This window comes from Podarcis tiliguerta, assembly GCF_965153285.1.
Source record: "Podarcis tiliguerta genome assembly, chromosome: 3".
NCBI lineage: Eukaryota > Metazoa > Chordata > Lepidosauria > Squamata > Lacertidae > Podarcis > Podarcis tiliguerta.
Genome location: NC_139536.1, coordinates 22,652,032 through 22,676,035, shown reverse-complemented (window position 1 = coordinate 22,676,035; position 24,004 = coordinate 22,652,032). Strand labels below are relative to the sequence as shown.

Here is a 24,004-nt window from a genome sequence, read left to right as displayed (position 1 = left end):
AATTCCCATCTGGATGCTAGATTAATAATGAAATAAGAAACAGGACCTGAGTGCAGCAGCAAGTGATGGCATTCCCCAGGAATTGCCATTCAGAGGATACTAGAAGTAATAAATAGTCATTGTGAAAAGTAGTCATTGATAGCCTTCTTCACCTTGTCTAATCCTCTTTTAATAAAACTATCTAAATCGGTGGGCATCCTCATATCTTTTGGTGAGAAATAACATAGTTTAACTATGTGCTGTGTTGTGTACCTTTATACTCCCATTAAATGGCTATAGTCCAGCGCTAAATCACAAGCTTTGCATGCAAAAGGTTCCAGGTTCAGTCCCTGGCATCATCTCCAGAGCTGTTGCCAATCAGTGTTGATGGTGCTGAACTAGATAGACCAAGAGTCTGTTTTAGCATGTGTGTGTAATAATATATATATATTATACTATATATATATATATATATATATATATATATATATATATATATATAGGGCAGAGAATAAAATAGCTGAACAATACAATTTTTAACTTTAAAAAAATAAAAGCAAATTAAATAATTTTTTCATGAAATCAACTTTGCATTGTTTTCAAATACTTCATGAAGGACCTCCAGCAGCGATAACCACAAGCTGTGATGCTGTATTTTGCAATTTCCGGACAGTCCCAAGCAAAAGCTCAGTCGGTAAATTAATCACGATGCATTACAGTAATCTAATCAGGAGGTTGCTTTATAAAATTCTTACGTTTGATATCCACGGAGCTCAAAGCTGATTGCGTGGTTCTTCCTTCCATGTTATCACAGCAAGAACCTGTGAGGTAGGTTATTCTGAGAATCGGTGGCTGGCCTGCGGGAGATTTGACAATCTAACCATTACACCTCATTGATTACCAGAATTATCATATGCAGGTGCTCTGTGCCACAGATGCCACAAGTGATAACAGTGCTCCAGTATTTTAAAATGAAGCTGGTTTGAAGTTCCCAGAAATACTTGATAGTTTACAGAGAGTAGTTTCCTTGCATAAATATTGATGCTGGGTCTGCAGAATATTATTGGGAGGGAAAATGAGCTTCCCCGATGCTGGCAAAGCAGCATCTTATTTATGCAACAGCCTCTTGCCATGATGCTCTGGCCTTCCTGCAGCACCCTGGGGCATTTGCTTTAGAATATCATAAATTGTAAGCCACTCAGACTGTCATCCGCAAGAGCCTTTGCAGTGAGACCAATCATGCCTCATAGGACATTTCCTTGCAGTTTCCACTTCCCCACTGCCTGACCCCCGTCATGTGAAATCTCTGATTATGGCACTCCATAAGGCTCTGAACAAAGAGACACTGGGGAAAGAGTTTCTTGAGTAGATGTTGATGGGATTTGCTCCAGATTGTGGGCTTCCAGACTTGATGGTACTACAGCCATCATCAGAGCGTGTTACGCTGGTGTTAAATAGACGGTTCTGAGACCAATCTCAATAAAACTTAAATTTTATAGAATTGTACATGTTCTAGCTGTGGGTTAAACCACAGAGCCTAGTACTTGCTGTTCAGAAGGTCAGCGGTTCGAATCCCCGTGACGGGGTGAGCTCCCGTTGCTCGGCCCCTGCTCCTGCCAACCTAGCAGTTCGAAAGCACGTCAAAGTGCAAGTAGATAAATAGGTAGCGCTCTGGCGGGAAGGTAAATGGCGTTTCTGTGCGCTGCTCTGGTTCGCCAGAAGTGGCTTAGTCATGCTGGCCACATGACCCGGAAGCTGTACGCCGGCTCCCTCAGCCAATAAAGTGAGATGAGCGCCGCAACCCCAGAGTTGGTCACGACTGGACCTAATGGTCAGGGGTCCTTTTACCTTTACATGTTCTAGAGTTGGAAAGGGCTCTAGCTTAGGGGTAGGATACATGGTTTCATGCAAAATGCTCCTGGCATCTCCAAGAAGAGTTGGACTAGACCCTTGTCTGGAACCCTGAAGAGCTGCTATCAGTCAGTGTAGGCAATACTGAGCTTTATAGACCAATAGCCTGATTTAGTGTAAGAACCATCTTTTTCAAGCTCTACCATAAGGATTTTCTACAATCATAATGCAGAACTGTCAGTTCAGTTTCTCCCAGTTTCTACATTTCCCAGCCTTAAATTCAGTTTGCCACATTTCTGCAACAATTCGCAGAAGTTTTAGCAAATCCTTATTAAAATTCATCCATGTTGCAGGGCAGACTTCTCACAATGAACACATTTTAGTGTGCAGTTTTGATTAATATGAAGATTTGTGGAAATATCCTTGTCTAATATAATGCATTTTGTATGTTATTTTTTTACTGATGTTTGCATTTTTGTGCACTTTGCTTATCTGGAGAACTGCACCACAAAATTCAGAGCAATGCGCCTTCCAAAGGATAATTTTGTTTTGGTCTCCATATTGTTTTGAGAAGTGCAAATTTAGGTAGTTTCTCATTAAAATGCAAGTGAAATTATCCCCTGTCCCTCTGATACTGATGAATGCAAATGTCATGAATATTTCCCCCCCAAAAGTAATTTCAAATACAAGTATTTAATTATTTGCACTTAAGCCCTGTCTCAACCAGATCGCAAACATTTTAAAACAAATGTTCCCAAACTGAGCAAGCTCTGGCCATTTTGTTTGAAATTATTAAAACTCATTAAGCCAAACAAACACATTGTTGACCTGCTTCTGATTTGCATGTGATGGCTTGTGAACATCAAGATGAGTTCCTCAGCTGTCTCTTGGGCAACCTTTCTTTAGCGGCCAAGGTATTCAGCTCACAAGGGAATGTGGTTCTGATTAGGGAGTCTATTTAGGAAAGTGTGTGGTGAAAATGCAGAATGGCAATTCAGCACAGGAAAATGATAATTAATATAATCAACAGAGTCTCTAACAAGATATTCCCAATTCATTATTATGTTTATTTCATAATAGGAAAGCTAATCCTTCCATAAATATTCAGAAGCCAGTCTTCTGCTTACTAACAGCAGCAAGATTGATGTTTGCTAAACATTGCAAAAGGCAGCAGAGAGCTAAGAAAGGGAATTGGTTGAGTGGGCTGTGGGAGGTGATTAATTTGGTGAAAGTTTCCAAAAACTTAGCATTACATGCAAAAATGTATGGGAGAGTTGGAGACTGGTTGTTTCACTGATGCAGTTATAGCTCTTGGGTTGTTCCCAATGAAGTCATACACAGAGTTGAGCCCACTGAAATTAGGCATTTATTTCAGTGGGTCAACTCCTGAGTATAGCTTCAATTACATACAGCTGTCAATTTCAAATGTCAAATATCTGAAGCTGATTTAAAAGTGTGGGGGTGGGTGCTTAGAAATGATTTCTTTTATATACAGTAATTGTACCATGCTTTTTCTGTATGTATTGTTCCTTCATGCAGTGTGTGTGTGTGCGTATGTGTGTGTCTAATAATTTACAGTGCATTCCTAGCCATGCCTACTCAGAAATGTCCTATTGAATTCAATGGGACTTACTCCCAGGTTAGTGGGGTTAAGATTGCAGCCTTCATGATCATTTGATGATCGATGCATAATTGCAGTGTTCTGAATACAGAAATTTTAATTTTGAGTTTCTTTCCCATGCAAACAGTTCAAAAATGAAGCTGGACTTAATGACAGAAGTGCAACACCAACATTATTTTTCAACCAAATATCTCCTCATAGATTTGCTTACACATGTGGGAAGGTGCATATTCTACTCCATCAGGTTTTCTGTTCCAGCAGTGACTGTCTGCAAGCACAAATACTTCTCCACCTTAATATTCAAAACATGCTTGCTCAGATTGTGTTTATAGCGCACTCATCCTCTGCATGTCTGTTCAGAAGTAATTCCCACTTGTTCAGTGGAGCTTATTCCTAGCTAAGTGCACAGAGGACTGGAGTCTTAGAGCCCTTAGTGAGTTGATATTCCTATCTATCTATCATCTATCTCTATCTATCTATCATCTATCTATCTATCTATCATCTATCTATCTATCTATCTATCTATCTATCATCTATCTATCATCTATCTATCTATCTATCTATCTATCTATCTATCTATATCATCTTCTATCTATCTATCTATCTATCTATCTATCTATCATCTATCTATCTATCTATCTATCTATCTATCTATCATCTATCTATCATCTATCTATCTATCATCTATCTATCTATCATCTATCTATCTATCTATCTATCTATCATCTATCTATCTATCTATCTATCTATCTATCTATCTATCATCTCTATCATCTATCTATCTATCTCTATCATCTATCTATCATCTATCATCTATCTATCTATCTATCTATCTATCTATCATCTATCTATCATCTATCTATCTGTCATCTATCTCTCTATCTATCTTACATGTGCATCATACTGTGAATTTAACTCAGGCTATCTTTTTCATGTCAAATATGAGTCAGAAATGGTCCTGAATAACACTTTGTTAACTTCTGTGTCTCTATAGAAAAAAATATCATTTTTCTTTATCTTAAAGATCTTCTTTATGAAGATCTTCCCATAAGTAGTGTAATATGAAGATTCCTAAGCAGGTCTCTTTCATTAAGAGGTTTTTTTTTTTTACTGTTATAACTAACTTTTCACAGAAGAGATACAAGCCTTCCCCCACTCATTGTCACTGCTCATAGTAGTAATTTGGATGAACTAATCACAATTGCTTTCACACCCCACCGTTATTCTGTCCCCTTCCACACTATCAAAACACTGTCCTTTTTCACATTAGAAAAACCCAGTTATATTCACAAATGTGTAGTAACCACTCTGAAAGACTCTCCCCTCCTCCGGTCTGTTATATCTGCTATATCTCACTTTTCTCTCACATGATGTAGCTCAACACAGCATGCACAGGGGTGGGAAGCAAAATGTTAAGGCTTGCAATTGAGATGTACTAGAGTAAAAATAGATTTACATTTCTGGAGATAACACTGTGCTGCATTTACATCGAAACAGAGAGCTGTAAAGGTTGCACCAGCCATTCTTTGGCTCAGTTTTGGCATTTTTAGTCCTATGCACACTGGGAATAAACTCCATTGGATGCAGCGGGTCTTACTTTTGAGTAAACATGTTAACTGTCGATGACTAGCGATGCAATTTGGGTTGGAAGGATCAACTTATTTCTGGTCTGTGTCAATGTCTCATGAGTTCTTTCATAAGTCCATTCCATCCCATGACTGCCTTATTTTTATTTTAAAAATCCACACGAAAATTCATAAATGTATTTCAGTGCCCATTTAATTATGTGCTTTATCTTAGTGTTTGCATTTCTAAATTTAATGCAAGCACATTTTAGTCTTTTTTGAACTGTGTTTCAACATTCAGGCAAATGCAAAATCCTCAGCACATTAGGCTGGGAGAAGCAGCTCAGGTCATTTTGTGTTGGAATTTGCATTGGAATTTGCAGAAATCGAATTCTTCAAGCACTCCTAAATACAACACAGTATCTTGTTAGTCACCTAGACACTGAAACCCTTTCACCTGTGTGGTAGGCCCATTGTGGGAAACAAATTTATCTGTCCTAGTTTAGGCATGTGGGAACTTGCACTACACAAGGGGAATGAAGAAGTCCTGTCTGTGGGGCAGGTATATAGGTGTGTGTTTCTGCAGTCACAACTGCAGAAAGTTGTGAGATGTGGCGCAAATAGCTTGTCTGTTTTTGCAGATTAGCTTTCTGCATCTTAAAGCCGGGACATCTGTGTGACCACATGCACAGGCAAATGCACCTCTGCATCAAAATGTGAAGTGGGTGCGATGAATCGCATCCACGGAGCATTTCATTAGAATGTCAAAGGCAGTTCCTCTGCTCCTCACTCCTCAGGCATGTTTTCAAGAGAACCAAGGGGGAAAACCACAGTTAGAATAGGTGGTCTCTCATAACAATGCGAGATGGTATCTCTTTTTAGGCATATTGAATTCATTTAGCAAACATAAAGAATTCTTGCTTTAGAAAAAGGCACACTGCGACAAAACCACAGGAAATTGAATTTTAAAGATGGCTGCCTCCCTCCTCATCCTTTGTGTTTATATATATATATATATATATAGAGAGAGAGAGAGAGAGAGAGAGATAGATAGATAATGGGTTGCATCTTTATCCTCTCCCTTGCTATTAAAGGCTACAACCAGGTTCTCTTAAGCTTTTTTTTCAAAAAACAAAACAAACAATGAACAAATACTGTGTTGAGTGTAAGGGAAGGCTATGCAACTCCCATTTTCCATGTTTACAGCTGTTTCCTGTGAACACCTTTGTTGTATTCTGTTCACTATATGTTTGTATTTAAGAAGTTTGTCCTGAGCAGGACCCAGTAGTCGAGGGAGGTGTTGAGAGTCTCAGAGCAAAATAGACAGTAGGCAGGGAAAAATTAAGGCAGAGAATGTGTGTGCCTTTATGTGATTAATGAAGATCTCTTTAAGAATCACTAAGATCTATTTCTCATAGATATAGGGATAATTACCAGAACCTTATAGTGAGAAAAGGCCTGAAGGAGCATGATAATGCCCAGGGCTTTTCTTCAGCTGCTACTCAATGGAACTCAGTTCTGGCACCTCTTAGGTGGGTGCCGTTGCCATTATAAGAGAACAAAGGAGATGTTCATGATTAGTTCTGGCACCATTTTTAAAAATAAAAACAGTACTGATAAAGCCAGTGCAGTAGATCCTGATCTATTCAGTTCTGACTGTCCCTAAAACTGGAGCGACCCTTGTTGCTTCCATACTCTGCTGATAGCATGGCTTGGCATGGAAAATGATACTGGTGGCACTGGATGTTCAGGGCTGTTGTATGCATTGTGTGTCTGTGCATGTGTGTGTGCAGAAACCTCTTGAGTTGTGTACCTCAGGAATGCAACCTACTAGGTAAGAGTCACATTCATAGATCCACCTATTTTTGTATCTGGTCTCGCCCACTGCTGGCATGCAGCCTCCAGAAGGTTGCCCATGAGAAAATGGAAGAAGTTTACAGCCATATTGGTTCCCCAATGCAAGGAAATGAGATTTCCAAAGATGATTTGTTGTTGCTTTTTCCAGAATCATAATCCAGATCTTGGTGTCAGGTCAGGTCTGCATCATCCCTAGCTGGGACTGATCTAAAACCTGAATTGTGCCCTATCAGGAATGCTTGCCCATCTACAGCAAATCACCCACTACCAGCAGACATCAATCTACTTCCTGCTTTATTCACTTTTGTCCATTTTTGTGTGTGCTTATAAATATGTTTAAATGTTTTAAAAATAAATATACCAAAAAATATATGAAGCAAAACATACTATGTGTGATGGTCCTGTAACTATATCCCACAATACATTGCTTTATCTCTTTAGTCATATCTAGGCATACTCTTCATTTATGGAAAGGAACCCAGTCTAAGATTTTATCCATTAGCACAAGGAATAATGGAAGCACAAGGGCTTCCTTCTGTGTAACCAGACCTCCTCCTCCTCTCCTCTTTCCTCATGGCCTCCAAATCTGTTCTAGGTTTTCCCCCAATATTCTGGGACAGATTTTGGGGTGTGTGGAGGATGCACGCTGAGAGGGAGTAGAAGTCCCAATGCATTGATCTGCACTCCACCTTAATGACAAATGCCCTTTTTCCTGGGCTCGTAAAGAATCTTACAAACTGGATCACATCTGGGGTGCAAAACATTAAAGATTGCAATTCAGAGGTGCTATTGTAATGTGGAAACAGGTAACACTGTGATGCATTTACACATATTAAACAATTATTTACAAATGAACAGCAGAGAATATCAGCTCAGGCTGTGCAAACCTTTAAGAAATAAAATAATGCAAAAGGGCCCCATTTGTATTTAATTTGGACTGAATAGAATAAATTAACAATTCAATGAAAATTATATAAATTAAATAATTATGAAGTGAAAAAAATGTCTTTCTTTATTTGACAAGGTGTTGTCTTTTATTCTTTTTTAATATCTTTGATCCTCCCTTCCTTCAAATAACATGAATTTAATGTGTACTGCTATTAATTCCAGAAAAGCATAATATTTCAAGTGAGATGCTTAAGGAGATGTAAGGGAAGGAGGGCGGAAAGGACCTGGAGATAATGTTTCATAAAGATTAGGATAATGTTTCATAAATAAAAGAGGATTTTTCATCTGTTCATGTAGCCTATTTTTTCACATAATTTCCCACTTATGTGCTATTAAAATTTGCGTGAGAAAAACTGTTCTGCTTGAAGGCAGAAGGGAATGGAATTTTAAACATTTGGTTCTCTCTCTCTCTCTCTGGTATAGATAGGCTATTTCTCCTCAAATATTGAACATCTCAAACTACTAGTCCTGAAAATGATAACAAATTTGCAGCCTTGTAACATATACTATATTGACTGATTTATAATCAGAAATTTGTGTGTAGAACTTTTCTTTTATACTCCCTTCATTAAAGTGAAAATGTTTTCCTTTCAAACTACATTTTATTCTGCCACTAGAAAACTTGTTGCTTTCTGTAGACAGTGTAGACAGGCTTACATATTATTTACTGTTAGAATATTGTACCAATTTCAGATATTCCCATTTATGCCATTTATTCCCATTTATGTACCAATATTCCCAGCGGGTGGCGCTGTGGGTAAAACCTCAGCGCCTAGGACTTGCTGATCGTATGGTCGGCGGTTCGAATCCCCTTGGCGGGGTGAGTTTCCGTCGTTCGGTCCCAGCTCCTGCCCACCTAGCAGTTCGAAAGCACCCTTAAATGCAAGTAGATAAATAGGTACTGCTTTATAGCAGGAAGGTAAACGGCGTTTCCATGTGCTGCACCGGTGCTGGCTCGCCAGAGCAGCTTCGTCACGCTGGCCACGTGACCCGGAAGTGTCTTCAGACAGCGCTGGCCCCCGGCCTCTTAAGCGAGATGGGCACGCAACCCCAGAGTCGGTCACGACTGGCCCGTACGGGCAGGGGTACCTTTACTTTTACCTTTATTCCCATTTATGCAGAGGGAAGCCTAACTGAACTCTGCGATACTTTTGCAGACATATATAAGTGTGTACAGGATTGTAGGCTAACAGTGCAATATATATAAGATTGCACTGTTAGCCCACAATCCTGTACACACTTACTTTGGGAGTAAGTCTCACATCCCTAGCTGCTTCATCCAGACACAGAAATCCAGCTAATATGTTAAAGACTAAAATCCTCATTTTTAAAAAAGCACCCTTAGAAGCAAAGGTGTTTATATGCAACTTAATACAGCTATGTGTGGATAGCGTGCACATTTGAATCTGCACTCAGATATGCATTCCACTGAAAGCAATGCACAGAGACCATAGATGGCATCTGCATTCAGATGAGCATTTAAATGTGCATCAGATTCAACACCTAGGGTTCCTCATCCAGCAACTGCAAAGCATGCAAAACCTCGCCCAAATGGATTTCCTTAGCTGGATTGGAGTGATAACTTCTATGGCAAATGATCCTCTGGCTCAGGTTTTCGTTCCTGGTAGCTGCTGACAACTATGTCAGTTTGTTTCTGGTACCCAGCTAGGAATGTCAAGAGAAGTGCTTGAGATAGGGCAGAGGCAGAGGGGGCCTGACCCCTTATCTTCTGTGATGCCCCCCTTAAGATTGTTGTGAGGAGCAGGACTCGGCTAAAACTACAGTGGTACCTCGGGTTACAGATGCTTCATGTTATGTGATTTCAGGTTGCGCACCGCGCTGAACCCGAAAGTACTGGAACGGGTTACTTCCGGGTTTCGGCACTCACGCATGTGCAGAAGCACTAAATTGTGCTTTGCACATGCGCAGATGCACCAAATTGCAACCCGCGTGTGCACAGACGTGACGCTGCGGATTGCGAACACTGCGGGTTGCGAACGTGCCTCCTGCATGGATCACATTCGCAACCCGAGGTTCCACTGTATAGGGCAGGCTTCCTCAACCTTGGCCCTCTAGATGTTCTGAGACTACAATTCCCATCATCCCTGACCACTGGTCCTGCTAGCTCGGGATCATGAGAGTTGTATGCCAAAAACATCTGGAGGGCGGAGGTTGAGGAAGCCTGCTATAGGGAGTCAGCAGTTGAGGCTAACAGATTTCACTAAGGACTGCCACATTTTGAGCACAGCTCATTTATAATCAAAACAAATCTGTGGTGGTGCTCGTGTTCCATATCTCCTTCAAGAGGTGCAAACCACTTTGCAATATTGATCACACCCGTGTGCCTAGGACAGAGGCAGGGAAGCTGCGGCCCTTCAGATGTTGTTGAACTTCACCTCTCCCCAGCCCCAGCCAGCGTGGCCAGTAATTAGAAATGATAGGGGTTATAATCCAACAACACCGGGATGATCTCAGTTTCCTTCCACCAGCCTAGTGGAACATGCAAGTGGAGATGGTCCACTCCACTTAGACCTTTAGTCAATTACCAGTGTTTCTCATCCTTGGGTCCCCAGCTGTTATTGGCCTACAGCTCCCACCATCCCCAACCACTGCTCCTGCTAGCTAGGGATGATGAGAGCTGTAGTCCAGCAACAGCTGGGGACCCAAGGATGAGAAACACTGAATTAGATCATCCATATTTGTCACATGGATGCATCCCACTCTGCTCTGGTAATGGATAGAACTGTGAAATTCTGTGGGAAGCTTAAATGACTTGGGAAGTTTTCACAGCAACTTTCCACCTGAGTCGCCCTTCCTGCACAGTTTTGTCATTTCAGAAGCAACCATGAAGTGGCAACCATGCTGTTCCAATAACATTCTCAGGGATAGCTCAGTTGGTAGAGCATGAGACCCTTAATCTCAAGGTTGTGGGTTTGAGCCCCATGTTGGGCGAAAGATTCCTGCATTGCAGGGAGTTGGACTAGATAATCCTCATGGTCCCTTCCAACTCTATGATTCTATGATCAGGCTAAATATATGGGATTGCATTGTCAGTCAATTTGTAACCAGGTGAATTTCTTTTGTTTCCCAAACCCGGGGTGGTATTCAACTAAATTTTACACACAGCAGATCTATTGGAATGAATGGACCAAATGTAGTCATGTATATTACTTTCCAGGGGTCTACTCTGAGTAAATCTTAGTTGACTTCCATACTTTTCTCCATTAATTATCCTCAGTTCTCTGATTGGCTTAATAACTAGTTTGTATTTATAATAAAAATAATATATAAATTCCTGTTGAGAAATTGCTTACCTCTGCATCTCTCTGCTTTTTCTCCCCATACAGAAAACGCCGTAAGCAGTTTACTCGATCACAGCTGAAAAGAGCTTGTAGGACCCCGTGCACTTTAATTCTGAGGAAGGTGAAGTCCCTTCTGACTCACAAAGAGACTCAAGAGAATTTGAGCAATCATTCACAGCTGAAGATGCAACAGTGAAAAATCTGTTTTGTTGCTATTTTGAAAGCATCACCCTAAAGAATTTTCAGAAATTGGACAGGAGAAGGTTCTTTCTGTGTCTTTATACAATGAGGACAGTTAAAGGCTGCATCTTGTTTTATTAAAGAGTAAAACACAGTTTTGAACTTTTCCATGCCTTGAAGTAAGGCAACCAGGATATAAGGAGAATATGTCAAAAAAGTCAGAAGATGGATAATATTCAGAACAGAACCAGACAACCCGTTAACCCACCATCAATGAACTTTCCGTTGCTGCTTCCCCCGGTACATCATATAAACTTCCATCAATAACACGAACTCTCTGAATGCAACTGTATGCATTCATACTATAGCATACTTCTGGTTCTGCCCTTTGAGGCTCCAGATATATTGCACTATCCCACCCCAAGCATGGAGATATATCTGCTGAAGCACAAATGCCAAGTTACATTGTCTTAACTTGATTTTGGGGTGCCCTGACTGAGGCATGTTGGTTTTCAGAAGTACTGAGAATCTTAGCTAAAGAAAGAACACATGTACACAGAAGAGTCTGAATGCAGACTGACGTTGGCTGAATTAGGTATCCAGCAATCCTCAGTAACCATCTCTGAAAGTGATTTTCTATCAAATCTTGGAAAGAAGCAGTACTTCTTACGTGGTGGTTTTTATGAGTAGCAACCGCTGGGCTGACAGTTATTTCTTTAATGTAACATTAAATCTCTCTCTCTCATTATTTATTGATATTGTTACAGAACCTTGAGTAGCTCAGACAGGCAGGCCTTTTCTTGATGGATGACGGTGTCCAAGTTTTGATAAACAGAAGAAATAATTATTGTCAAACAGGGACAAAGGCATGCAACAATCACTCAACACTCAGGCCGTGGCATGTCAAACATTTATATCACACACGCACACACCCATCCTGCAAAGAATCATGGGAACTGTAGTTTAGCTACCACTAAGCTACTGCAGGTGGTGCTGTGGGTTAAACCACAGAGCCTAGGACTTGCCGATCAGAAGGTTGGCGGTTCGAATCCCCGCAACGGGGTGAGTTCCTGTTGCTTGGTCCCTGCTCCTGCCAACCTAGCAGTTTGAAAGCACGTCAAAGTGCAAGTAGATAAATAGGTACCACTCTGGCGGGAAGGTAAACGGTGTTTCCGTGCACTGCTCTGGTTCGCCAGAAGCAGCTTAGTCATGCTGGCCACATGACCCGGAAGCTGTACGCCGGCTCCCTCAGCCAATAAAGCGAGATGAGCGCCGCAACCCCAGAGTCGGCCATGACTGGACCTAATGGTCAGGGGTACCTTTACCTTTACCTTTAAGCTACCATTTCCAGCTCCGCAAAAAAACTAGTGTTCCCGGCATTTGGAGTGTGTGTGTGTGTTGTATCTGATTTAAATGTATTTTGTGTGTGCAGCCTTATAACTGCACATCGGATGCTGACTTATTACAGTTGACCATCCCAGAAACATTTTCGGTACCATCCAATAACTCCATAGGAATAGCCAAGCACCATCACCCCCTCTGATGTCAAACACAGGACAAGACTGCTGAGAAAGAGGAGGGAGATGCTAGCATGCTTGGATGAATCTGAGATTTGCAGAAGTAGAGAAAAAACCCACCTTTTAAAAAACTACTAAGGGGCAAAACAGCAACCAGCAGTCAACTAGGGCATGCTCTTTGACAGCTAGAAAAAAAGAGGATAACTTGGGGCTGGTGGAACAGGGAGTGAAATGTCCTGATTGAGCCCTTGGTGGTGGGCATGAAACCCTGAACAATCGTACTGCAGGATATACAATGCTTCATTGTGAGTCCTACCTATAGTCTGTAAACCCATTCTGCCGGAGGAGGAAACAATCTTTCAACTTGATATAATTTTGGATGCAGCTGAGACTCTCATTACTCATTCCAGATCCCCTGTACTAACTGTGCACCCTGATCTGACTTGGATCTGTGCCACAAACTCATTTGGGGACCTTACCCAATCTCCTCCCCCATTCCTTGCTGCCAGACCACCAGCCCTTTTGAAAGAGCTAGATTGCTCCAGGTTAGACCTGATCTGACCTGGGTTGATCCAGGGCTGCATGAACCCCATCTGGTCAAATTCCAAGGCAAACCGAATCAGCCTGATTTAGTTCTGGATCTGATGTACAGTCCTAGTATTAACCACACACTTTAAATATATCCCAATGTCTATACTTTTTGTATTCCATGATATGAGTTCCTACCGTGATTGAACTTGATCACATTTCCTCCCAAAAAGTTGTTTAAAAAGGCTGGCTAGAGCACAACAGCTCCAACAATTGTCATTATGTTCCAATCTATAAAATGATACGTATAATTGGTATTGGGTTGGTTTTTTTATTTTTTAAAAAATCAATTGTGGCAGATAATTATTACATAAGGAAATGTGTTGCAAATTCTCAGTTACCCAAACTGCTTTGTTGGGTCCCCCATTGCCTGTTTTTATGCCTACAAATGTGAATGTATATTTTTCAATAAAATAGAAAGGCCATGGAGTGTATTGTACCCATTTGGAAAATGCAGAAAGAGTGGGGGGGGGGTATGGGGGGGGCAAATGTCTTCTTCAAAAAAACTTGGTTGTACTTCTGAGCGCACCTGATGATGGGATTCCAAAACCATTAGAGCAATGAATCTGGATTTACACATTTTGCTTTGTAGCCTGATTGTTTGGGATTGGGTAACAATTTATATACAGGTATCGACTTCTGATTTAGCCCCATGTACAAAAGGCACTGCAAAATAAAATGTACAAGACTGTTGTGTAGTAGTGGAAAGTGAGAGATGAGAGTTTGGAAAGTTCGGTAATGTGTGTATCTGCATACAACTGTTGGGCACTCGTGTAAATATATCTCTGTACAATAAAGCTTCATTGTTACACAAATGTTTGATTCCCTCTGCACTCTGCAAGAAGAACCCCAAATCAACTGAATGCTTGAAAAGAAGATACCATGTGAATCTCCTTTCTCCATATGAGCCAACTTGGATGCATCATCATCTGGTCGTGATCTGAGGCCATTCTTTGTGTCCCTCCTCCACGAGATGTCTGGAGAGTAGCCACACAAGAATGGTGTGGCTTTCTGCAGTGGCTCTCTCCTTGTGCAATGCTCTCCCCAGGGGGGCTCGCCTGGCACCTTCATTACATATTCTTAGTCACAAGGCATAGAGAGCCAGTGTGGTGTAGTGGTTAAGAGTGGTAGACTCGTAATCTGGTGAACCAGGTTTGCGTCTCCGCTCCTCCACATGCAGCTGCTGGGTGACGTTGGGCTGGTCACACTTCTTTGAAATCTCTCAGCCCCACTCACCTCACAGAGTGTTTGTTGTGGGGGAGGAAGGGAAAGGAGAATGTTAGCCGCTTTGAGACTCCTCCGGGTAGTGATAAAGCGGGATATCAAATCCAAACTCTTCTTCTTCTCCTTCTCCTTCTCCTTCTCCTCCTCCTCCTCCTCCTTCTCCCAGGCTTTTGGTTAATTAAATAATCTATGGCCTTTAAAATGGTTGGGGGAGTTTCTGTTTGTTACTATGTTACGTATTTCTGTATTTTTATAGTGTAAACTGCCCCGTGAAGGGTGGTATAGATCATGGGTAGGCAAACTAAGGCCCGGGGACTGGATCCGGCCCAATCGCCTTCTAAATCCGGCCCGTGGACTGTCTGGGAATCAGCGTGTTTTTACATGAGTAGAATGTGTCCTTTTATTTAAAATGCATCTCTGGGTTATTTGTGGGGCCTGCCTGGTGTTTTTACACGAGTAGAATATGTCCTTTTATTTGAAATGCATCTCTGGGTTATTTGTGGGGCATAGGGATTCGTTCATCCCCCCCCCAAATATAGTCTGGTTCCCCACAAGGTCTGAGGGACAGTGGACTGGCCCCCTGTTGAAAAAGTTTGCTGACCCCTGGTATAGATATTTTATAAATTTAATTTAAAAATGTGGCATATTTTCAAGGCCACAAAAAGGCCAGCCAGACATAAGCGATGTAAGGGAAACCTACTGAATGCATTAGCATTTAGATGGAAATATAGTATACATGAAGCCCTAAGGTTAATGCCTTTCCCCAAATCCTTGAGGATCTAAATGGGAACTTTAGGCAGAAACTCTTTATGAGAATAATCAAATGTTGGCCTTGTCAACAATTGTTCAGTCAAAAGGCATCACATTCTTTTTCTAGCTGTAGACAAGGGACTTCAGAAGAGTTGATCACATGAACTGGATTGCTGGCTTCTAAACTTTTCTTTCCAAAGGGTCTATGTGCTCATTCTGACTCTTACCTCTGCCAAGTTTATTTGGACAGAACTCATTTTGAAACACAGCCTTCCTTCAAAATCTGCACTTCTCTGAATTTTGCAGTGTGGTTCACTAGCCAAGCAGTGCATATACCCCATGCATGTACTGGGATAAAGTGTGCATCGTAATGCTTATATTAGTGAAAATTGTGGACAAAAATGCATTATACAAGGGAAATTTGCTTTGCAAAAAAACATGTTTATTAGGCAAAATTGCATACAAAAACATGTATATTAGAGGAAATTTGCACTAGAATATGCCTGAATTTTCATAAAGATTTGCTTTTGGTTTTAAATCACAAACTGATGTGGAAATGGGCAGAACCGGACATAATTCTGGAAAAGTGAGAAACTGAGCAAAACCAAAATTGAATAATCAGAATAATTCGGGAAAGCTTTTGAGAATTTTAAAGAAACTGGAAGACATATTCTAGTACAGCACCCGTGGGGAATGTGATTTTTCACAATTGCATCAACATTTAGGTCTTCCTCCCCGCATTCAGCAAACAGTTTGGGGGCCTCCCACTTCACCTTTAGGGATCTGAATACCATCTTCCTCTAACAGCCTGGCTCTGCTTTGCTAATTGATATTATTATTTTATTAATTTATGTATCACATTTTACATTCAAGGCACTTTACAAACACACAGTGAGAACAGCTACAGTTTTAAGTACAAAACACACACATAAAGCTGACTTAGAAACAGTACCAAATGAACATCTAAGTCAGAGATCTTGGTTATAGTTCTTAGTTATGGCTGTCCTCATGAAGGAACAGTGCCATGAGCCAGGTCTGCAGGGTGAAAATGTGATCAGTGAGGATGACTAAATGCACAAGAACATTTCTGGCCAGTATTGAGGGTCTTGAGAAGAAGGTAATTGCCACCAGTTGGTTGGCCATGGGGCCTTCTGGCTGTTCCCTCACTGTGAGAAGCCAAGTTACTGGGACCCAGGCAGAGGGCCTTCTCGGTAGTGGTACCTGCCCTGTGGAACGCCCTCCCATCAGATGTCAGAGAGAACAACAACTACCAGACTTTTTAGAAGACATCGGAAGGCAGCCCTGTTCAGAGAAGCTTTTAATATTTGATGTATTACTGTATTTTAATATTTGGTTGGAAGCTGCCCAGAGTGGCTGGGGAAGCCCAGCCAGATGAGTGTGGTATAAATTATTATTATTATTATTATTATTATTATCACCATCATCATTATTATCATTACTACTACTACTGTTATTATTATATATTTGACTACACACAACAGCATATTTATCTATGAACATGAGTCCCATCCACACCATGCATTTAAAGGATGTCACATAGAGGAGGGAGAAAGGTTGTTTTCTGCTGCTCCAGAGAAGCGGACACGGAGCAATGGATCCAAACTACAAGAAAGAAGTTTCCACCTAAACATTAGGAAGAACTTCCTGACAGTAAGCGCTGTTCGACAGCGGAATTTGCTGCCAAGGAGTGTGGAGTCTCCTTCTTTGGACGTCTTTAAGCAGAGGCTTGACAACCATATGTCAGGAGTGCTCTGATGGTGTTTCCTGCTTGGCAGGGGGTTGGACTCGATGGCCCTTGTGGTCTCTTCCAACTCTATGATTCTATGATTCTATGAAAACATTCTTAAACCACTTTAACAGTTATGGCTTCCCTCAAAGAATGATGGGAACTGGGGTTTGTTAAGGGTGCTGGAAATGGCAGTTCTCTGAGGGGCTCTTCTATCAGCTCTTAGCACCCGTAATAAACTACAGTTCCCAGGATACTTTATGGACAACCATGACCCTTAAGGTTGTGTAAGGGTGCTTTAAATATATTGTGTGAATGTGACCTTACCCTTGGCATCTATGACTGCTTGGAGTATCATGCTGTATAAACATTTTCAATTTGGTTTATGCAATTCAGGGTCCCCAATACAGAACTGAGAATAATCCAGAGACCCCTTTCCCCAGCCAGAGGAACTCATACATACATAGAAAATTTTATGTGCATGTTGCCTTTCCATAGTTTGAACCATGCTCAAGGTGGCTTATAACATGGGGGGGGGGTCATAATTTCAACATAACTAAAGTCGTCCTAGACAATAAAGAAAACATCAAAAATACACAGCTACACTGAACAATTTCCACATAAATAATAACGAGATCTAAAATAATGATACAAAAATTAATGTCCATAACAGAAATGACCCCCACCCCAAACAAACCCCCTAAACAATACCCCAGCCCAGCTCCAGTTTCTGAAATCTAGGATCGCTTGTCTTTCATCCCCAACTTTTGTAATGTTCTCCAAATGCAGTTTCCTATCAACCATCTCTTTGAATATTTCTCAGGACACTAATTGTCCAACTCAAATATACTCATTATTTTACACTAGGCATTGAACAGTTCTTTGTTTTGTTAATCTCCAACTATGCTTTCTTGAGCTGGCAACTCTTTCTATACACTTGAGTACCATCTAGTGTGCATTGCCGGAATTATATGGTTAGTATAAAGAAGATTCCTTATTACAGCACTTCCATACTGGAGGAAAAACGTCCACCTTGAAGAAAACAGCCACAACACCCCACATTTCTCCGTAATATGCTAGCCTTCACTAAATAGTTTAATTTGAATTGCTTGCAGGCAGGGGATGTAAAAATTATGGAAGGGAAATGCAAGAGTGAATAATTTCCCCCCTAGTGTGTACCAAGAACTCATCTGACTTCCCAATGTTGAAGTAATTTTAATCTGTTTCAGTTTTTTTATCTTTTGAATGTTTTTAAAATAGGTTTGCAATTTTTTCCTTTTACTATTTTATCTTTTGTAAATCACTGTGATGGTTTTTTTAAAACAACCAAGCAGTGTTCAAAGTTTATGAAATAAACAAATGAATGCTTTCTAATTATTTGGGTAGGGACGCAGGTGGCGCTGTGGGTAAAACCTCAGTGCCTAGGGCTTGCTGATCGCATGGTTGGCGGTTCGAATCCCCGCGGCGGGGTGAGCTCCTGTCTTTCGGTCCCAGCTCCTGCCCACCTAGCAGTCCGAAAGCACCCCTAAGTAGATAAATAGGTACCGCTTTATAGCGGGAAGGTAAACAGTGTTTCCGTGTGCTGCGCTAGTGCTGGCTCGCCAGAGCAGCTTTGTCACGCTGGCCATGTGACCCGGAAGTGTCTCCGGAGAGCTCTGGCCCCCGGCCTCTTAAGTGAGATGGGCGCACAACCCTAGAGTTGGACATGACTGGCCCGTACGGGCAGGGATACCTTTACCTTTACCTAATTACTTGGGAAGGGCAAGGCTGGAAACCAGATGTACAACCAAAATGAAGGATAGAGGATCAAATATTTTTGCTGCAAACAATTTCCTTATTAGTAAAAAGGATGCAAACTTCTAGCCCTCCAGATGTTGCTGGGCTCATCAGCCCCAGCAAGGCTGGCCAAGTGTTATAATCCAGCAACATCTGGCTGGCTGCAGGTTCCCCAACCTCACCCTATAAGGTGATCCCCCCCCCCGCCCAAGACAATATAAGTTTGTTAGCATTGAATCATTCATAATGCATGCCATTGTTCTTTTTAAAAAAGATTTCTGGAGAACAGATGTTCCCGCTGGATTGAGTTATCCCAAGAAAAGTGAATTATACCTGCATAACAGAGGAATGACATCCCCGAGGTGTGCTTATAAAAAACCTCCCAGTTGCCCACTTTGTACTCCTTTCCAGGCCAGAAAGTTGTGAAAGTTATTTTGTTCTTAAATGCTGAATGTCAACACAAATGGTCAACACAAATCTTAGCCATTGCTAGTTCTGCACTACAGTATCCCCCGTCAGGCTGAGACCACTGTTCTGGGTGGAAATGGACCTTTCAAGGGTAAAAAAATGCAGTTGAATCTGAGCAGAGAAACTGAAACAGTGCTCTGTGAGCATGGTGAAATTTCCTGCCCTGTGACTGCCATTAATGTTTGAAAAATATTATCGTTTACATTGGTACCTTGGTTCTCGAACTTAATCCGTCCGACTCCCAAAACCATTCGAAAACCAAGGCACAGCTTCCGACTGGCAGCAGGAACTTCCTGCACTCAAGTGGAAGCCCCATCGGATGTTCAGCTTCCGAAAAACGTTCACAAACTGGAACACTTAACATCCGGGTTTGCGACGTTTGGGAGCCGATTTGTTTGACAACTTCGAGAACCAAGGTAGCACTGTACTAATTGTTTATATTTATTAAATGCCCTCCCTCAGTCTCACCTTTATAAACCCAAGTTCAGGTATCTGCACTTCTTTCATTTTCCATCACCACCAATTCACTTTCAAAACTTCCGAGCGGCTGGTATATTTGGCTGGTGTTTGAGGCCAGAGCAAAAGTGCATGGAGCAACCAAGCTGATTTTACCATTGTATGTTAGTTTCTCCAGGCGTCTCTACCCTCTCTCCAGGCAAGCAGAAGTCATTATCAGAATCTCAGGACACATTTCAGTGAGGCAAAAGCACTTGAGGAGGGGTGTGGCCTGAGGAAGAAGAAGCGTTTGGATTTGATATCACTGCCCGAAGGAGTCTCAAAGCGGCTAACATTCTCCTTTCCCTACCTCCCCCACAACAAACACTCTGTGAGGTGAGTGGGGCTGAGAGACTTCAGAGAAGTGTGACTAGCCCAACATCACCCAGCAGCTGCATGTGGAGGAGCGGGGACGCGAACCCGGTTCACCAGATTATGAGTCCACCGCTCTTAACCACTACACCACACTGGCTCCCAGTGTGTAGCTGAGAACGGTGTAGCTGAGAAGGGGGTGTTGCATGGGGAAAGTCCTGGGGCCCAGATAAAGATACTTGATGGGAAGCATTTGTCCCCCAATAATGATGAAATTTGCATCCATGCAAGTGCACTTTGGACCAGACTTTTAAGATGAAAATAGACTTGGAAACTTTGTTGATAAGTCAGTAAATGGCAGCATTTTAAGAACCATCCCCTCCATGCATTCTAGCACTGCTTTTTGTGAAACAGATCTTGAATGGACCACACAAAACTGAAGCTAATATGCATGTTGCTTGCCTCCATGGAAGAATCTGTTTCCTGCAGTTGCATCTGTGACGTACCAACAGGGTTTAGCAATAATTAACACTTCCTTCCTTGATGCTCCTCACAAACACCTACTAATAAATTATTTGTGCTGGGAAAGCAATGAATCACTTGTCTAAAGGCGTCAGGTGCATATCTCTCTGGAGCTTCAGTTCTGTTACCTGCAATGCACAGTTTGCAGATCTTTATGGATTTTTCTGCTTAGAATTGGAAAATTGGGGTGCCTTGCCTCACCTGCCTTGTTAAACAGAGGTGGTTATTATGGGCTGGGGTTGCTATATCTTGAGAAGTACTATCAGGGCTGGCCCAAGACATTTTGGCACCTGAGGCAAACCACAAAATGATGCCTCCCACCAGGGAAGAAGGGGCAAGTGAAGATCTACACCAGGAACAAGGGTGTAAGTGCAGATTTACATCTGGAACAGGGGTGAGGGAATCAAAGACCATCATGGAGGGGGAAAATAACAAACAAACAAACAAACAAACACACAAACAAATGATGAAGGCCTACCAGGCTTGCACCAGGAGCAATGCCTCAATGCCTTCCACATGCACTGCATCAGAAAGATTTTGAATATCACATGGCAGGACAGAGTCTCAAACAAAAGATGTGCGCTCCTAAGCCCACATTCCCAGCATGTTCACACTCCTGTCTCAGTGACATCTACACTGGCTTGGTCCCCAATGAAGTCCTCTTCCAGCACCAGGCCTGTTGGCAGACCAACTTTGTGTTTCAAGGATGTCTCAAACATAACATGAAGTCTGGCAACATCAACTTTGCCATGCAGATGACCACAATGCATGGAGACAAACAGTTGGGTCATGCATCCATAACAGTGACCAGAGGAGGAATAACCTCTAGGAGGAGCACAGCGAGAAGAAACTCCATGGTGCATTTGCAGCAGAACAACCAGGTGCCTTCTTTTGCCTCAGCTGCAGCAAAACATGTCTCTCTTGTATCAGTCTCTACAGCCACAGCAGGCACTGTAACTCTTTCCAAAGGGGCACCCTTCCATTGTCTCCTGAGACAGATGGATGCCAATAACAACCTAATCAACTTGAAAAGACAGGAGGTGGTCACTTCCATCGGTTTTATACTTAAATGAGCTTGAGGAAGTGAAGCATGAAGCCTATGTACCCTTCAGCTTCAAAAGTAGTCATTTTTTCAGGTTCTCTTCTGGATACTGATCAGCACACTAGTGTGCAGGCTCAGAAGGTGATTGGCAAGGTGAAAGCTCAGTGGATCAGGCAAGCATGCAGAACTGAATGCACTTGCATTGTATTTGCAGTCATTCATAGAAGGCAAATCCCTCCCAGTTGTAATTTATGACAAGCTACAATAGAAATTGCTGTCAGAAGCTGTTAGGTTGCTCCACTGTACAAAAATGCAAAAGCTAAATGTGTGTCCTTTTGAGAGATATTTGTATTCTTCAGCATGGCTAAAGGGAATGGCCTTGGAACTCTGGCTATTATTCATAGAGACCTCTGTGTTCTATCTCAAATACAATGGTACCTCAGGTTACATACGCTTCAGGTTACATACGCTTCAGGCTACAGACTCCGCTAACCCAGAAATAGTACCTCGGGTTAAGAACTTTGCTTCAGGATGAGAACAGAAATCGTGCTCTGGCGGCGCCCGGCAGCGGGAGGCCCCATTAGCTAAAGTGGTGCTTCAGGTTAAGAACAATTTCAGGTTAAGAACGGACCTCCGGAACGAATTAAGTACTTAACCCAAGGTACCACTATACAGTCAATGTCTTAGAGAATTAACTCTTAAGAAGTTTTCATAAGTGTAATGGGGGGGAATCTCTGCAGTAGTGACTGTTCTTCTGCACAAGTTGATTCCCTAAGTCACTTCCTGGTTTCAAATAACCAGAATTGACGATAGTGAACTGAGAAAACCATGGTTACTGCTCAAATTCTGCTTGTGGGCTTCCATGGGTGTCTGGTTGGCCAATGTGTGAACAGATTGCAGGACTAGATGGGCTTTTAGTCTGATCCTGTGGTCTTCCAGAAGATGTTGGAGTCCACAAGCCTTAACTGAAATGGAAAATTACCAGGGATGGTGCAGACATCTGGAAGACCACAGGTTCTCCAAGTCTGCAATAGAAATGTCAATATCTGGGTTCAAATCCCCACTCAGCCATTAAGCTACTGGGTTAGTTGATATCTCACAACACTTCCTACCTCAGAAAGATATGAAAAGGATCAAATGGGAGATGAAAATAATCCACACTTTTTTTTGCATATATCTATCTATCATCTATCTATCATCTATCTATCTATCTATCTATCATCTATCTATCTATCTATCATCTATCTATCTATCATCTATCTCTATCTATCTATCTATCATCTATCTATCATCTATCTATCTATCATCTCAACAGTTGAAGCTATTTTGGCATTGTTATAAGAACCACTATCAAGGTACACCTGAAGATTAATATGCTACTACATTCAGAAGAGCAGGCATTGGTACCAAATCTGACAATTCTGCATGTCAAGTAGGAAAGATTTGTGCTCATAACGTTTGGCACGTACTTCCCTAAAACATTTGGAAGTATGGCTGAATCCTTGCTTGCTTGCTACTCCGAAATGTTTTAAAGGCACAGCAGCCAAATCTTAAACATGTGCAGCCTTCAGATTTGGTGGGAAAACTTTATTGACCTTCCCTGGGATTCTATGAATCCATAAGCGTTCGGTGGATGTTTGTGCCAGAGTGTTTACAACCAAGAGTGCTTTAAAACTTGCTTGCTTCCTGGGCTTCCTGTTAAAACTACAGTTAAAAAAAAGATTAGGCACTCTGTTATGTTTTAAAACGTTGAGATATTTCCCGTAGATACAAAATAGCACAAAGTTGCTAGTCTTTCTTGTAGATATAAAAAGCAAACGCAATGGAGTCAGTGTATGATATAAGGCTTCTGTCCCCCGTCTCAATATTCTGACCAGGAAGTGGTTTTTAAAAGCTTTCCCTTAATAAAATAAAATGTGTGAGAGTAGATTTATTTTGCTATATATTTCTGAGTCTCACAGCACAAACATGGTTATTCAAAAGAATCACTGTATCCAAAGAAGACATGTTGAAACTTGTGGATTCAATATTTTGTCTCACATTTCAAGTCTCTATCGATGCAAAAAATAAATAAATGGAATTTAACCCCTGGAACTTTGAAAACAGTGTTGGCTTGATATGGTGCTGGCAAGATCACTCTGTCCAGCTGTGGGAAACCCATGCTCCCCCAGATGTGGCTGGACTCCAGCTCCCATCATCCTTGACCACTGGCCATGCTAGTTGGGGAAAACATCTGGAGGTTACAGGTTCTCCACCTCCT

The 24,004-nt window shown here is 41.7% G+C and overlaps 1 protein-coding gene across 4 annotated transcripts in view; it reads left to right on the top strand.

Annotated features, from left to right (window-relative positions):
• Positions 1-13,685, top strand: part of MTA3 (metastasis associated 1 family member 3) — a 122,377-nt gene extending 108,692 nt beyond the window's left edge. For 2 of the 4 annotated variants that reach the window (XM_083433047.1, XM_083433045.1), the window contains exon 19: positions 11,169-13,685. Coding sequence is in view for 3 of the 4 variants with exons in the window: in XM_083433045.1 (XP_083289171.1) it covers positions 11,169-11,319 (151 nt within the window). In the remaining variant the exon portion in view is untranslated. The remainder of the gene's footprint in view (positions 1-11,168) is intronic. The other 2 variants (XM_083433046.1, XM_083433049.1) reach the window with 2 other exon arrangements.
• Positions 13,686-24,004: the final 10,319 nt, after the last annotated feature.